This window comes from Erinaceus europaeus, chromosome 10, assembly GCF_950295315.1.
Source record: "Erinaceus europaeus chromosome 10, mEriEur2.1, whole genome shotgun sequence".
Taxonomy (NCBI): Eukaryota; Metazoa; Chordata; class Mammalia; order Eulipotyphla; family Erinaceidae; genus Erinaceus; species Erinaceus europaeus.
In genome coordinates this window covers 70,902,795-70,918,525 of record NC_080171.1, presented here as the reverse complement: position 1 = coordinate 70,918,525, position 15,731 = coordinate 70,902,795, and the positions used below count along the sequence as shown (strand labels likewise).

The following is a 15,731-nucleotide window of genomic DNA, read 5'->3' as shown; positions in this document are numbered from 1 at the left end:
ACAAAAAAGAAAACATTAAAAAAAAAACCCACATGCCAAAAGGCATATTGCTTTCTAAGAACTTTTATTGGTTTTTTTTTTTTTTGCCTTCAGGGTTATTGCTGGGTCTTAGTGCCTGCACTACAAATCCACTGCTCCTGGCCATTTTTTTTCCATTTTGTTGTTGTTGGGTAGGACAGAGAGAAATTGAGAGAGGAGGGGAAGAGACAGGGAGAGAAAGATACCTGCAGACTTGCTTCACGGATTTGACCCCCCTGTGAGTGGGGAGCCAGGAGCTCAAGCTGGGATCCTTACTGTGGTTTTTGTGCTTCACACTGTGTGGCTTAATTCAGTGTGCCACCACCTGGCCTCCTGGTTTCTGAGAACTTTTAAAGAACTTTCTAAGGAATCCAACTTCTGAAGAGCTTTTACTTAATATGTCTGTAGAGGCCTAGCCCACTACAAACCTCATTTTCTGTATATATTTGTATAAGCTCCCCAGTGAATCTGACAGCACACAGACAGAGAGCTCCTTCAGGGAAATGGATGTGAAGTTCTACTCACACCAGGCAAAGACACACATGGTCTGTGTGTCCTCATGCCACTTCTCCCTGACCATCCTTGTTTGTATTATGAGGGCTGGTTTCACATTTTATTTAATTAATTAATTAATTAATTTAGTTGCTGGGTCTCAGTGCCTGCCCCACAGTGGTTATTATTATTGTTGTTATTAATGTTGTTGTTGTTGGATAGGACAGAGAGAAATGGAGAGAGGAGGGAAAGACAGGAGGAGAGAAAGAGAGACACCTGCGGACCTGCTTCATTGCTTGAGAAGTGACCCCCCTGCAGGAGGGGAGCCAAGGGCTTGAACCAGGATCCTTATGCCCATCTTTGTGCTTTGCACCACGTGTGCTTAACCCACTGCGCTACTGCCTGACCTCCTTGCTTTCACATTTGCATAACTAAAATTCTTGTTGGAAAGATTTACCCAAAGCAAAGGAATAGCCTCTGTGCAAAGGTGAAGTACAGCTTACTGGAAGCTATGAGATCACAAGGTTTTACATACACACTCACAGGACACTCTTTATTACATGTATATGTGTAGAAGATTTTCCCCAGGAATTGGTAAACCATAAAGAATTTTGCAAAGGGCCAGGTGGTGGTGTACCTAGTTGAATGCACATGCTACAATGTACAAGGACCCTGGTTCAAGCCCCAGTCCCCACCTGCAGGGGGAAAGCTTCACAAATGATGTAGCAGTGTTGCAGGTGTCTCTCTGTATTTCTCTCTCAGCCCCATCCTTCTTGATTTCTTACAGTCTCCATCCAATAAATAAATAAAGATAATAAAAACAAATTTAAGAAAGAATTTTAAAAAGATGATTTATTTTGTGATATACACATAGAAGGAGAGGGGAATGGAGAGAGAAGAAAGAGAGAGAGAATGAGAGAACAGAGATCAGCTCAGATCTGATTTATAGTGGTTCCAGGGATTGAACCTGGGAGCTCTAGTGCTTCAGTCATGCAAATCCTATACTCTGACCCATTGAGCTATCTCCCTGGTCCCCAAAATAATTGTCATGCTGTGATTGTTCTGTGAAATTTGCACCAAAAGATTTTAGTGTTTAATTTCAACAATGAACAAAATATGGTTATATTCCTTGTGCTTTGCAAACAAATCTGTCTTAGGACCCTATTTGTGGCAACAGGAATCCTTTATGTCTTTATTCCATACTTTATTATTTTATTTTATTTTTACTAGAACCCTAATTAGCTCTGGCTTATGGTGCTATGGGGTATTGAACCTGAGAGCTTCAGGCATGAGAGTCATTTTGCAGAACCATTATGCTATCTACCCCCACTCACTTTACTCGTAATTGAAATAAAAGGTTCACTATTTCTTTTTTTTCTTCCTTCCTTTCTTTCTTTCTTCCTTTTTTTTTTTTTACCAGAGCACTGCTCAGCTCTGACTTATGGTGGTATGTGGGAGTGAAACTGGGACTTTGGAGCCTCAGGCATGACAGTCTCTTTACATAACCATTATGCTATCTACCCCCACCCAGTTTGCTAACTCTTTTCTATAAAGTGAAATGTTATAATTTACCTTGTTACTCCATTTCCCCAACACAATCTCTCACACAATACAGTACTCCATGGAAAGACCTAAGACCATGGAACATGATGTCTTAAAGTTTAGAATAATGAGTCTTTGGTTTTGTCCTAGGTATTTTGTTTACAGGTTTAATGATTCCACATCCAGACTCACCTTTTTTTTTTCTCTAGTTGGGGGTGGTGGTAGGGTGTGTTTCTGCTCTCTTGTTTGTCACCTGAGAAATCATGATGGTGAGAATGAATTTCAAAAACAGTTTTCAGGGACTCTGATTCCTTGGTTCTTCTAGTCGATGGAAGCGTTACGAACTTGCCTTTGATAGGTGAAGCAACTGAAGCTTGAGAAACTTGGATATCTGGCTTGTCGGGAAATTGTGTGAAATTGTTGAGCTTGGCAGGGCTAACAAAGCACCCTGCATTCCTGATACTGTGGCCTATCTACATAATCAGTGTTTTGCCTGAAAGATCCCCACCCATTCCATTCCTTTGATCTATCTTCTTTATCTACCCTCAAGACCCTCCCTGCCTCCAGGGTAGTATTAATACCACCAGTTAAAACCCTCACAACAATTGCTAAGGAAGTTCCTACCTTTCCAGCCTTTCTCCACCCCTTTCCTAGCCATTTCTGTTTCTGACTTGCCACTTCCGGGTCTGTCTTTTAAAAGCCATGGCTCTCTGATCAAAAAAGACATTGCATTGTCTCACCACGTGTTTGGTTCCTGAGTCATTTCCCTTGCATCACTGAGTGAGTAGCAGCCCAGGCTGGCTCCTGTAGTGTTCTCTCCAACCCAGAGAGTATGCGCCTGGGAAGAGGCACCCCCATGCTAGCCTGGCACTGGCTCATACACATTAAGTAACTTTCTATTAGAATCTAGAGCAGGTGTGGGGTGGCACAACTAAATCCTTCCTGGGTTTCACCAAGAAGTAGCACCACTTCCCTGGCAGGACAAATACCCGGGCAGGGACCAGTGAAGCTTACTGACCTTACTTTTCTCCAGCATAGTTATATCTAAGTTTGTTGTTAAACCAAATATTCTGCCTTCCCTTTCCAACAAACTTTCTATGCATGGATATATATATATATATCCCCAAGAGAAGTTCTGGGGTCTGACTAGTAGCATCCACTAATATTCTCTGTTCTTAGATTTCGTATCCAGAGGGTCAGATCTCGTGAATGTGGGGGAAGCCTATAAACCTGCATTGGACAGGTATCCAAATGATTCCATGGTCTGTGGATCACACTTTGGGAAGCAGCTGCTGAGCCACCACATTAATCCATGCTTCCAGAGTCTACTGCCTCACTCAGGGAAGCTCTTCTCTTTATAAAAGCCAAGAACTAGAGACAGGTTGCCAGGAAGGATATTTTGAGGGACAAAGTCTTTAATAGCTTTCCATTGAAAGCTTGCAGAGTATACTCCAGGAATTAGCTGACAGGTTGGGTCTTCTCAGAACCAGTGGGAGGAAGTAAAAAATCAGTTTAAAAGTGACCTGTGAAACTTTAACAAAAGGACCTTTGCTGGGAAATTATGCCCGACTCCTCACTGCGATGGATGCGTTAGCATTCATGGTTCGTCAAGGAAGAAATAGGTCTGTGCAGGTCTTAGGGAAAGAACCGGATTTAATTATTCTGCCCTTTTCTCTCACAGATACAGAGTAGCTCATACACCATCATTCCTGCTTTGCCATAAGCTTCATGGGGTTTCCAGGACAAATAGATAACCATTTTCCTTCTAATAAATTGATAGGTTCTTTACCTCTTTTGCCTCTTCTAGCACCTAAACTTTTCTCTCGACAAACACAAGTAAGTGATTACAGCTATCAAGCCTTCATATGAGAAATCATCTGTTCATATGGTAAGGTATTAAACTGTAAGAAGTTCCTCCGTATCCAACCTATGTGAATTAACAACATTCACATATTCTTGTAAACTTAACTGGGGTATCTTGTCTTGCCACCATAAGCCATGCCTTTATCAGTCAACAATTTAAAGATGTTTCCCTTTATAATATCACCCATGCCACAGACATTCTTTACTACCCCCAAAGACAAATGGCTGTTCTCCTAGACATCACATACACTGACTGCTTCCCTTAGACTTAAGATATGATCCTACCATTCCCCCTTCCTTACCTGTCTACCCTTAGTTGTAGGACCCTAGTTTGTTTTACTTCTTCTGCTCACAATAGGTCCTATAATTTTTTAAAACATTCTAATTAATTTATTAATGAGAAAGAGAGGAGGAGAAAGAAAGAACCAGATATCTTTCTGGTACACATGCAGCCAGGGATTGAACTTGGGATCTCACACTTGAGAGTCTAACGCCTTATCCACTGCTACACCTCCCAGACCACGGTCCTATAATTCTTAACAAGCTCATGGCCTTTTTGCAGCAACAGATTGATGCCATAAAGATGCAACCTATACAAACTCACTATCATAGGCTGGACATGGCAGATGTGACTGCATCGGCATAATTTCCCAGCAGACCTTCATCCTTTGAGTCTGAGGAATGGAAGATGTACAAGGGTGGGAAGAATTGGTGGGGATTTCTTCTGGAAATGTGGTTTTGATTTTGAGAAAAGCTGAGGACTGGATTCCACTTAATGATGCAACACACTTCAACTATTGTTTTCTTGAATTTTCACCTACATTAGTGAACCTTCTGAGTCAAAATTCCACAGGTTCTTCCTCACTTTCTTTTATCTAATAAAATTTGATAAGAGAGTTATTGAGATGTAATTCATGTGTGTTGTATGCTTTACATTGGGTTGTTCTAGCTCTCCCCCGCCAAGAAAATTGGATCAGTCCTGCTAGTTTTGCGGGCCTGCTTGGCTCTGCCCCTAGGAACCCCGAGAGAGTTCCAGAGTTCCAGAGTTCGAGAGTGCTTGGCGCCGCCGCGGGGGGAAAGAGGCAGCAGAGTTCTGTTTGGTGATTAGTTTGGTTTAGTTTATGAATCCTTGTTCCTGAAAAAAGAAATACAGCTTCCCTGCCCAGCCGTATGTCTCTGGTCGTCTCTGTTACCCGCCCGTGAAGCTAGCCCAGCCAGCTAGAGCCTCCGAATTTTAACAACACGTGTATATTTATTGAGATACAATTCATTCACTAAACGTAAACAACCGTGGCCTTTTGTGGTTCTACACAAAGTTTTGCATAAGTTGTTCGCTTTGCTGGAAAAATGACTTGGGGTCTTGACAGGGACTGCATTGAAGTTGTAGATTGCTTATGGTAGAGTGGCCATTTTAATAATGTTTATTCTTCCAATCTAGGAACAAGAAATGTTCTTCAACATCTGTGTGTCCTTCTCTATTTCTTTTAGCAATGCCTTATAGTTTTCATTGTAAAGGTCCTTCACCTCAAGGTATTTTATCTTTTTGGGGTTCAGTTGTAAATGGCTTTGCATCTTTCATTTCCCTTTCCTCTGATGCCATGTTTGTATACGGAAATGCCACAGATTAGTATATATTGATTTTTGTATCCTGCTACTTTACTGAATTTATTAATTATTTCCAGTAGTTGTTTTTCTGGTGGAGTCTTTGGGGATTCTCTAGGTATATTATCATGTCACCAGCTAACAGTGATAGTTTGATTTCTTCATTTTCAGTCTGTGTACTTTTGATACATCTCTCTTGTCAGATTGCAGTGGCAAAGACCTTGAGATCTATGTTGAATAACAGTGGAGATAGTGGTCTTATTATGTTGTCCTTCTACTCCCAGTTTCTGGAGGATCTTATCATAAATGGGTATTGGATTTATGATTATTATCTATCTTTTTTCTTATTGGGGGATTAATGGTTTATAGTTGACAGTAAAATACAGTAATTGGTACATGTGTAACATTTCTCAGTTTTCCACATAACAGTCTAACCACCCACCTAGGTCCTCCTCTGCATGCCTGAATACCCTCCCACCCCACCCCAGAGTCTTTTACTTTGGTGCAATACACCAAACTAGCCCAAGTTCTGCTCTTTGTATTCCCTCTTGTTCTTCTTCTTATTTTTTTTTTTTAATTTCAGTTTATGAGTGAGATCATCCCACATTCACCCTTCTCTTTGTGGATTAGGATCTTTTATTATTATTATTTATTTATTTATAAAAAGCAAACACTGACAAAAACATAGGATAAGAGGGGTACAACTCCACACAGTTCCCACCACCAGAACTCTGTATCCCATCCCCCGCCTTGATAGCTCTCCTATTCTTTAACCTTCTGAGAGTATGGACCCAAGGTCATTATGGGATGCAGAAGGTGGAAGGTCTGGCTTCTGTAATTGCTTCCCTGCTGAACATGGGTGTTGACAGATTGATCCATACTCCAGGTCTGCCTCTCTCTTTCCCTACTAGGGCGGGGTTCTGAGGAATCAGAGCTCCAGGACATATTGGTGGGGTTGTCTGACCAGGAAAGTCTGGTCAGCATCATGCTAGCATCTGGAACCTGGTGGCTGAAAATAGAGTTAGCAAACCCCACACCTATGGACATCTAATGTTTGATAAGGGGGCCCAAGGTATTAAATGGAGGAAGGAGGCTCTCTTCAATATATGGTGCTGGGGGAAACTGGGTTGAAATATGCAGAAGAATGAAACTGAACCACCTTATCTCACTAGAAACAAAATTCAACTCCAAATGTATCAAGGACCTGGATGTTAGACCAGAAACTATCAAATACTTAGAGGAAAACATTGGTGGAACACTTTCCCACCTAAACCTCAAGGACATCTTTGATGAAACAAACCCAATTGCAATGAAGACTAAAGCAGAAACAAACCAATGGGACTACATCAAATTGAAAAGCTTCTGCACAGCCAAATAAACTATCATACAAACAAAAAGACCCCTCACAGAATAGGAGAAGATCTTCACATGCCATACATCGGACAAGAGACTAATCACCAAAATATACAAAGAGCTCAGCAAACTTAGCAACAAAAAAGCAAATGACCCCATCCAAAAATGGGCAGAGGATATGAACAGCACATCCAAAAGGCTTCCAAACATATGAAACATTGCTCCAGGTCACTGATTGTCAGAGAGATGCAAATAAAGACAACATTGAGATACCACCTCACCCCTGTGAGAATGGCATACATCAAAAAGAACAGCAGCAAGAAATGCTGGAGAGGCTGTGGGGACAGAGGAACCCTTCTGCACTGCTGGTGGGAATGTAAATTGGTTCAGCCTCTGTGGAGAGCAGTCTGGAGAACTCTCACAAGGCTAGAACCTCACCTATGTAACTAGCACCCACAGCAAGATACAGGTGGCTATCAGATTGCTAGAAGGTTCTCTACCCAGTCATTAAGCATGGAAAGGAAGAAGGATATCAGACTTCTAGCACCAACATTCCTGGATGAAAAGAATGCATTTTTTAATGGCATATTTCAGGTGTTAAGACTGGGCCAGGAAATGTTACACATGTACAAACTATTGTATTTTACTGTCAACTATAAACCATTAATCCCCCAATAAAGAAAAAAAATTTAAAAAGACGGAGCCAGTGGAATAAATTCATTAAGCTGAAACAATTTCTTAAGACTCAATCACACTTTTCATATTTGTGTGTTGTAGTCTAATTTAAAAATGAGCTAGCTACCTTTGAGATTGTGTGTGAACTAAAAATTATAAACTCAACACACAAGAAATTATTACTTTAATATCACCTGCAATTAAAGAATATATATTGTAAAAAAGTGCATAAAATAATGTATTTTGAAAAAAAAAAACCCAGCTCTTTCTCTTGGATTTGAAATTTAGTTCTACTAGGAGTCTGTAAAAGAAGTCCTTGGGACTATTAGTCACAGGCTCTTTAATTATTCAAAAAGTGCATATGTAAACACACATGTACTCAGACAAAACTCTATAGTTTGAAGTATGTAATGATCACAATAAATAAAGCCTTCACAAGCAGAGCTTAGAAAGGCATAGCTTTCCTTTAGTTTATTGGGATGAACGGTAAGTATCTCCACCTTAATGATAAAACAAACTGCCTTTCACTGAAACTGATACTGCAAAATGACACTGCTCTGGTTCTTCACTTGGAGAAATCTATAATCATTTTATGGATAAGTACACTCTCAATACATGGATTGTTTCTATGAAACCCAGGTTTTTTTGGGGTGTTATGGCTCATTCTTGTTAAGCAGGAGACATAAGTGAGGGTTGGATTTCACATATGAAAGACAGACTCATTTCTTTTTTTTTTTATTCCCTTTTGTTGCCCTTGTTGTTTTATTGTTGTAGTTATTATTGATGTCGTTCGTTATTGGATAGGACAGAGAGAAATGGAGAGAGGAGGGGAAGACAGAGAGGGGGAGAGAAAGACAGACACCTGCAGACCTGCTTCACTGCTTGTGAAGCGACTCCCAGCAGGTGGGGAGCCGGGGGCTCGAACCAGGAAAGGGGATCCATAAGCCGGTCCTTGCGCTACCGCCCGACTCCTGACAGACTCATTTCTATCTTACACACTCTCTCTCTCTCTCTCTCTCTCTCAAAAATAAGCCTGTCTTTTAAAAGGGAATTTATTCTAAGGGTATACTATTATGGAACATCATCTACAAAGGCATATCATTTTTAAACAGTTATTTTTTTTATTTATAAAAAGGAAACATTGAAAAAGCCATAAGACAAGATAAGAGGGGTACAGCTTTGTACAATTCCCACCACCAGGACTCAGTATCCCATCCCCTCCCCTGATAGCTTTCCTGTTCTTTAACCCTCTGGGAGTATGGACCCAAGGCCATTGTGGGATGCAGAAGGTTGAAGGTCTGGCTTCTATAATTGCTTCCCTGCTGAATTTAAACAGTTTTATAGAGGGGTGGATGGTAGTGCACCTGGTTAAATGCATGTGTTACCTGGGTTCAAGCCCCCAGTTCCCGCTTGCAGGGAGACAGCTTCAGAAGCTGATGTAGTGCTGCAGGTGTGGTGTCTTTCTGTCTTTCTCCCCTTCCACCCCTTTCTCTTTCAATTTCCCTCTGATTTATTAAATAAAATAGTTTAAAAATGGTTCTATAAATTACAAAAAATGGACTAGCATTTTTTTATCCACCTGTGTTATCAGCATTGTAGTAAGAGTTTTTTTTTTTGTTTGTTTTTTGTTGGGGATGTTATGTTTACCAGCTGATGCCTAATGTAACCCGTAAGTCAAGGTGAGGAGGACACAGCTTCTGGCCACCACCCCACTCCCCATCCCAGACCACTTTTTTCTGGATGCTTTTGGGTAGTTAGCTGCTCTTTTGCCCCCCCTCTACCCGACTTCTTCCCCTAACTTCCGGGTGCCATGTGGTGTCGGTGGCCAGAAGCCTCCAGCTACTTTACCCCTTCTGCTCCCCCCCCCCCACTTGCAGCCCATCCTGCTGTCTAGCTCTGAGGTGAAGTTAAAAGCCGGGTTCCACTTGCTTCACTTCATCTTGGATGGAGCTTGACAGAATCATGTTGAGTGAGATAAGCCAGAAAGAAAAGGATGAATATGGGATAATCTCACTTAGAGACAGAAGTTGAGAACTAAGAACAGAAGGGGAAATACAAAGCAGAACTTGTACTGGGTTTGAAGTATTGCACCAAAGTAAAGGATTCTGGGTGGGGGTGACTTTCAGGTCCTTGTCCATGATGGTGGAGGAGGATCTGGGGGCGGGGGGGGGGGGTAGTGTGTTTTGCAGAAAATTGAGAAATTTTGTACATGTAGCAACAACTGTATTTACTGTTGACTGTAAACTATTAATATCTCATTAAAAATAAATAAAAAGAAAAAGAAACACAAAACAGGACTTGGACTGAGTTTGGTGTATTGCATCAAAGTAAAGAGCTCTGGAGTTGGGGGTGGGGAGGTTGAGGAGGGCTTTCAGGTCCTGGAGCATGATGGTGGAGGAGGACCTAGGCAGGGGGTTTGAGTGTTTTGCAGAAAATTGAGAAATTTCACACATGTACCAACAACTGTATTTACTGTAAATCATTAAACCCCCATAGTAATAATAATAAAAAAGCGGGGTTCCCTTGCCTTGAGAGTTGGCTAGGGACAGGCTCCAGACGGCTGAGGTACTTGCTTTAAATTCTGGGGTGGGAGAGCGCGCCCCCGGCCAGCGGAAGAGGCGCGCGGGGCGCAGGCGCGGGGAGGCGGCGGAGCGGGCGGAGCGGCCCCCTTGCGGGCCAGAGGCGCGGGCCGGCAGGTGGGTGCGGCGGGCGGACGCCAGGAGCGCGGCGGCGGCGGTAGCCGCAGCAAGTGGTTGGGCCGCGCTCATTTTTTCCTCCCTCTTTTCTCAGTCCCTCCCCGGGCCCGGGCTGCCCGCGCTCCCTGCTGCTGCGGCCGCTCCCCGCGCCGCCACCCATGTCCCTGCCCGTGGTTCTCCCGGGCTCTTGCTGCCCGGTGGCGGGCTACTCTGGCGGCCCGCAAGCCGGGGTCCCGGGCAGCGCGGCGGGAGCCGCCGCCCAGGAGCCCCCGCTGCCCCCGCTGCGGCCGCGCTGGACCCGGGCGGTGCAGCCCCACGCGCGGCCTCGCTGCGCCGCCGCCTCGGCCTCCGCAGCCCCCGGGCTGCTGGCCGCGCCGCCCGCGCTCTCCTCCCGCCGGGCCGCCGCCGCTGCGCCGGGCTCCGCGCTCCTGCCCGCCCGCCCGCTGCTGTCGCTCGGGCTGCTGCAGCTCATCCTCGGCTGCTGCATGGTGGCGCTCAGCTTCGGGGCGCTGTCGCTGAGCAGCTCCCCGCAGGTGAAGAACTCGTGCCCATTCTGGGCCGGCTCCTCGGTGAGTGCACCCCCACCCTTACCCCAGGGCTCGCTTGTCCAGCAAAAGCCCAACGCCCTCCACCCCATGTACGCCCCAGGGTTGGCCTCCGGGATTGCAGTTGGAGAACTTAGCCCCTTGGGCCAGTGCAAGTTTTGAGGAATATTAGAGGAGGTCAGAGGAGGAGTGGAGTTTTTGTTGTTTGTTTGGGTGTGTGTGTGTGTGAATTTGGCTGCACCTGGGCAGTGTCTGTGCCTCGAAGATTACCCCTGACAAACGCATATCATAAAACAGATTTCAGTGCTCCAGGACAGGCAGCGGGTGGCAGGAGAGTGGGAGGAAGAAAAATTCAACTTCTTCGGGCCACTGAGTATTTCGCTGACAGCGTTCAAGTGGGCAAGGTTGAGGCCACTGCTCTTTTGTACTCAGACTGCCTGACAGGAGGCGGTTGGAGTGACAGGTGGACTGGGTCACAGCACTTTCTTCATCTTGCAGCCAGGCTGCTTGGTGCAAGCTAACTAACTACATGCGCTGTGCGGACAACTTCCATACTGGGGACCAGGGCAGGAGCTAATGACAGTGTGTGTTGTGAATGTGAACTCGTACCTGATCATTAAACAACCCCCCCCCCCTTCCCCAACCTGGTTCCTGGAGCCACACAGGCTGGTGGGCAGACTTAATTCTGGAGAAGCCTAGCCTGTCATTAAAGAGGAGCACACCAAAAGGCCCAGGAGCGTGGAGCAGCTAGCTAGAAGTATCGGCAACACCTTGGAGCCCAATCCTGACCCCAACGGGGTAGGCTGGTCTGGGGGTGAAAGATGCCTCGCCTCACCTCACGTGCTGTCAGCAGGCGTGTGAGCGCTGGAGGATACTCTTCGTTGCCTCCTAACAATTTCACAGCTCCCACGGCATCCAGACTTCTTGACAGAAGCTGGAAGACTTGGAAACATAGGTCTTTGTAGAGTGATGATGACAGAAGAGTAGTAAAGTTCCTCTCCCACCCCACTTCTAAAACAAACTAAACTAGAAATGTGGTCAGCCCTATAGTTTTGACTATGCTATAATATGCACTAAGTGTATGAAGACTGTCTACTGATATTTATTTAATTTATTTATTATTGGATAGAGACAAAGTAATTGAGAGGGCAAGGGGAGATAGAGAAGGAGAGAGATAGAATGACACTTGCAGCTCTCCATCACCTCTTGTGAAGCTTTCCCCCTGCTGGTGGAGACCAGGGGCCTGAACCTGGTTCTTTGTGCATTGTAATGTGAGCGCTTATCCAGGTGCGCCATTGCCTGTCCCTGACAAGTGTCTTTTGTAGGTCCACACAGACCCAGATTCAAGTCCAAGATTTAAGTTTATAGAGAAATTAATTGGATTCAAAGTAGTTGAGTAAAAACATAAGGACCATTCTGTGTCTCAAACTTGACCAGGCACTGCACATTTAAGTGCATGCCCACTTGCTTTCTTTTTGAAGTATTTCATCGCTGGGGGGATGGAGTCCACAATCTATGCATCATGATGCTGGGAGGCATCTCATGCTTCTGACCTTGCTTTTTAGGCCCTCTCACTGGTCCCTGTGCATTTCTTTACTTCTTTATTTATTTTGGTCCGCATTTTTATTTTTCAGGGCCAAATAAAACAATGCACTCTCTTGTATTAAAGATAAACTAATGTTGGTTTACAGTGCTATAAAAAGTATTTTGTGATAATTCTAACAGGAGTATTAACAATTAGGCAGGAATTTGATTCACCATGAGTCTAAATTCGACCAAATGGTGAGTGTATTTAATTTCTCTAAATGCTATGGGCCAGAAATGAACTGTACGCACATTTTTAGGGATTTGCTCTTTGTAAAATCATAATCTCGTGGTTTTTTTTCCCAAAGATAACTAATGTAGGGCACTAAAACCCCCTTTTTTCCTTCTAGAAAGTTAAACTCTGACATAAATGTATATGGCTGTAAATACTCCAGAGCTAAATGCACTAGATGCCAGTCAAACTACAGTTGGACTTGATGAAGTACATATGTGTTTATAAAATACCACTAGGCAGAAGATGAAGGCTTTTTTCTTTTTTTCTTTTTCCTCCAGGGTTATTGCTGGGGCTTGGTGCCTGCACTACAGTCCACTGCTCCTGGAGGCTATTTTCCCCCTTTTGTTGCCCTGTTGTTTATCATTGTTATTATTATTGTTGTTGTTGTCATTGTTGTTGGATAGGACAGAGCGAAATCAAGAGAGGAGGGGAAGACAGAGAGGGGAGAGAAGTGACCCCCCTGCAGGTGAGGAGTCGCTCAAATCTGGATCCTTATGCTGGCGGCCGGCACTTTGCATGTGCTCTTAACCCACGGTACTACTGCCCAGCGCCCAAGGTGATATGCTCTGGTCTTTGAGATTCAGCAAATCAGAGCAGGAAACAGCCTGTTGTTTGGAACTAGGTCGTCACTCCTCCCCCCCAGCCCCCAGCCCATTTTATCGGAGAAATGGTTACCAAAGGGCTGGGGAGACAGCATAATGGCTTTTGCAAAAGACCTTTATACCTCAGGTTTTGAGGTCCTAGGTTCAATCTCCAGCACCACCATAAACCTAAGCTGGGTAGGGCTCTGGTGTCTATCTTTCTATATTTCTCTTGTAGCTCTCCTTCAAGAAAAATAAATAAGGGAGTCGGGTGGTAGCGCAGCAGGTTAAGCGCATGTGGCGTGAAGCGTAAGGACCAGCGTAAGGATCCCGGTTTGAGCCCACGGCTCCCCACCTGCGGGTGGTGGTGGGGGGGTCATTTCACATGTGGTGAAGCAGGTCTGCAGGTGCCTGTCTTTCTCTCCCCCTCTGTCTTCCCCTTCTCTCTCCATTTCTCTCTGTCCTAACAACGACGACATTAACAACAGCAATAATAACTACAACAACAATGAAAAACAACAAGGGCAACAAAAGGGAAAATAATTTTTTTTTTTTCCTCCAGGGTTATTGCTGGGCTCGGTGCCTGCACCATGAATCCACCGCTCCTGGAGGCCATTTTTCCCCCTTTTTGTTGCCCTAGTTGTTGCAGCCTGTTGCGGTTATTATTGCCATTGTTGACGTTGCTTTGTTGTTGGATAGGACAGAGAGAAATGGAGAGAGGAGGGGAAGACAGAGAGGAGGAGAGAAAGACAGACACCTGCAGACCTGCTTCACCGCCCGTGAAGCGACTCCCCTGCAGGTGGGAAGCCGGGGGTTCGAACCGGGATCCTTACGCCGGTCCCTGCGCTTTGCGCCACGTGCGCTTAACCCACTGCGCCACCGCCCGACTCCCGAAAATAAATATTTTTTAAAAATTAAAAAAAGAAAAATAAATAAGAATAAAAAATAATGAGTACAAAATTCTATTCTGTAGGGTTATTTTCCATACACTGCCTTTCCCACCCAGTACTATATGCAAAACTGAAACTGTTCATTCTTCTTAATGTTTGTGGTCTGTTTTTGAGGCTGGCCTCTAGATTTGCAAATGACAACAGAACTAGCAGACACACTGCATGTTCAGAATAGTGCAGCTTTAAGAGAATAGCACTAGGCACCACGACGTTCTTGGTATTTAAAAAAAAAAAGAAAAGAAAAATAATTCTCATCAGTAGCATACCTTTTGAATGTATGCGAGAGATTAAAATAAAACTCTGTATTAGGGATCTTAAAATATATTCAAAAGCCATGCAATCAACCCTCATGTATACTTCACCTGCAGACAATGATTGTTTCATCAGTAACTCTTTCTGGCTTTGCTCCTGGCTCTATATATTCTGATAGATCCAGAAGGATTTAATTTAAGGATTCTATCCTTAAATTCTTCATGCTTCCTAGTCCATTGGTCAGATTATCCCTGCAAATATGAAGAAAATATCAGACACATCGTACTTTCATCTGTAAATAGTTCAACATGTGCATATATATACATATATATATATATATTTTTTTTTTTTCCTCCAGGGTTAGCACTGGGGTTTGGTGCCTGCACTATGAATCCATTGCTCCTGAAGGTCATCCTTTTTCCCCATTGTTGTTGCTATTATTGTTGTTGTTGCTGCTGCTGTTGTTGGATAGGACAGAGAGAAATTGAGAGAGGAGGGGAAGACAAAGAGGTGGAGCAAAAGACAGACACTTGCAGACCTGTTTCACTGCTTGCAAAGTGAACCCCCTGCAGGTGGGGAGCCCGGGGCTTGAACTGGGATCCTTGCACCAGTCCTTGCAACATGTGCATATTTTTAAAAAAGAAAATATATAGAGAGTAGAGATATAGCATAGAAGTCATCTTAAGAAGAACCCCCACTTTTAATATCTTATTACAACAATTTAAAATTTTAGCAAATAAAGAAAGAGTAGTACAATGAACTCCCATTTAACCATTGTTACAGTTATCAACACATGGATACCCGTGCCCACTGCCCTTTCCAACTCCCACTGGGTTATCTTTAAAATAATTTTATTACTAGTTATTTAACATTAGTTTACAAAATTTTAAGACTTCTAGGTATAGCTTCTACACATACACACACACACACACACACACACACACACACACACACTCTGCTGCGCTCAACCTGCAAGAGCTCCACTAGGTTGTTTTAAAGCAAATTCCCAGTATCATAAATTTTAGCTATTAAAATATCTTAGTGTGGGGGCAGTGGGTTAATGCACATGGCGCAAAGCGCAAGGACTGGCACAAGGATCCTGGTTCGAGCCCTGGCTCCCCACCTGTAAGGGGGTTGCTTTACAAGTGGTGAAGCAGGTCAGCAGGTGGCTATCTTTCTCTCCTGCTCTGTCTTCTCCTCCTCTCTTGATTTATGTCTTATCCAACAACAGTAATAACAACAATAAGGGCAACTAGGGCAACAAAAAAGGAGAAAGTGGCCTCCAGGAGCAGTGGATTTGTAGTGCAGGCACCGAGCCCCAGTGTTAACCCTGGAGGCAAAAA

At 44.0% G+C, this 15,731-nt stretch overlaps 1 protein-coding gene across 5 annotated transcripts in view; it reads left to right on the top strand.

Moving 5' to 3' along the window:
• Window positions 1-15,731, top strand: part of ENTREP1 (endosomal transmembrane epsin interactor 1) — a 183,228-nt gene that overhangs the window by 34,652 nt on the left and 132,845 nt on the right. For 2 of the 5 annotated variants that reach the window (XM_060199730.1, XM_060199727.1), the window contains exon 1: window positions 10,163-10,810. The exons of 1 other annotated variant lie outside the window; for it this stretch is intronic. In XM_060199730.1, the coding sequence (XP_060055713.1) occupies window positions 10,400-10,810 (411 nt within the window). In that variant the 5' untranslated portion in view covers window positions 10,163-10,399. Of the gene's footprint in view, window positions 1-10,155; window positions 10,811-15,731 lie in introns of those variants that run through there. 2 more of the 5 variants (XM_060199728.1, XM_060199729.1) reach the window with 2 other exon arrangements.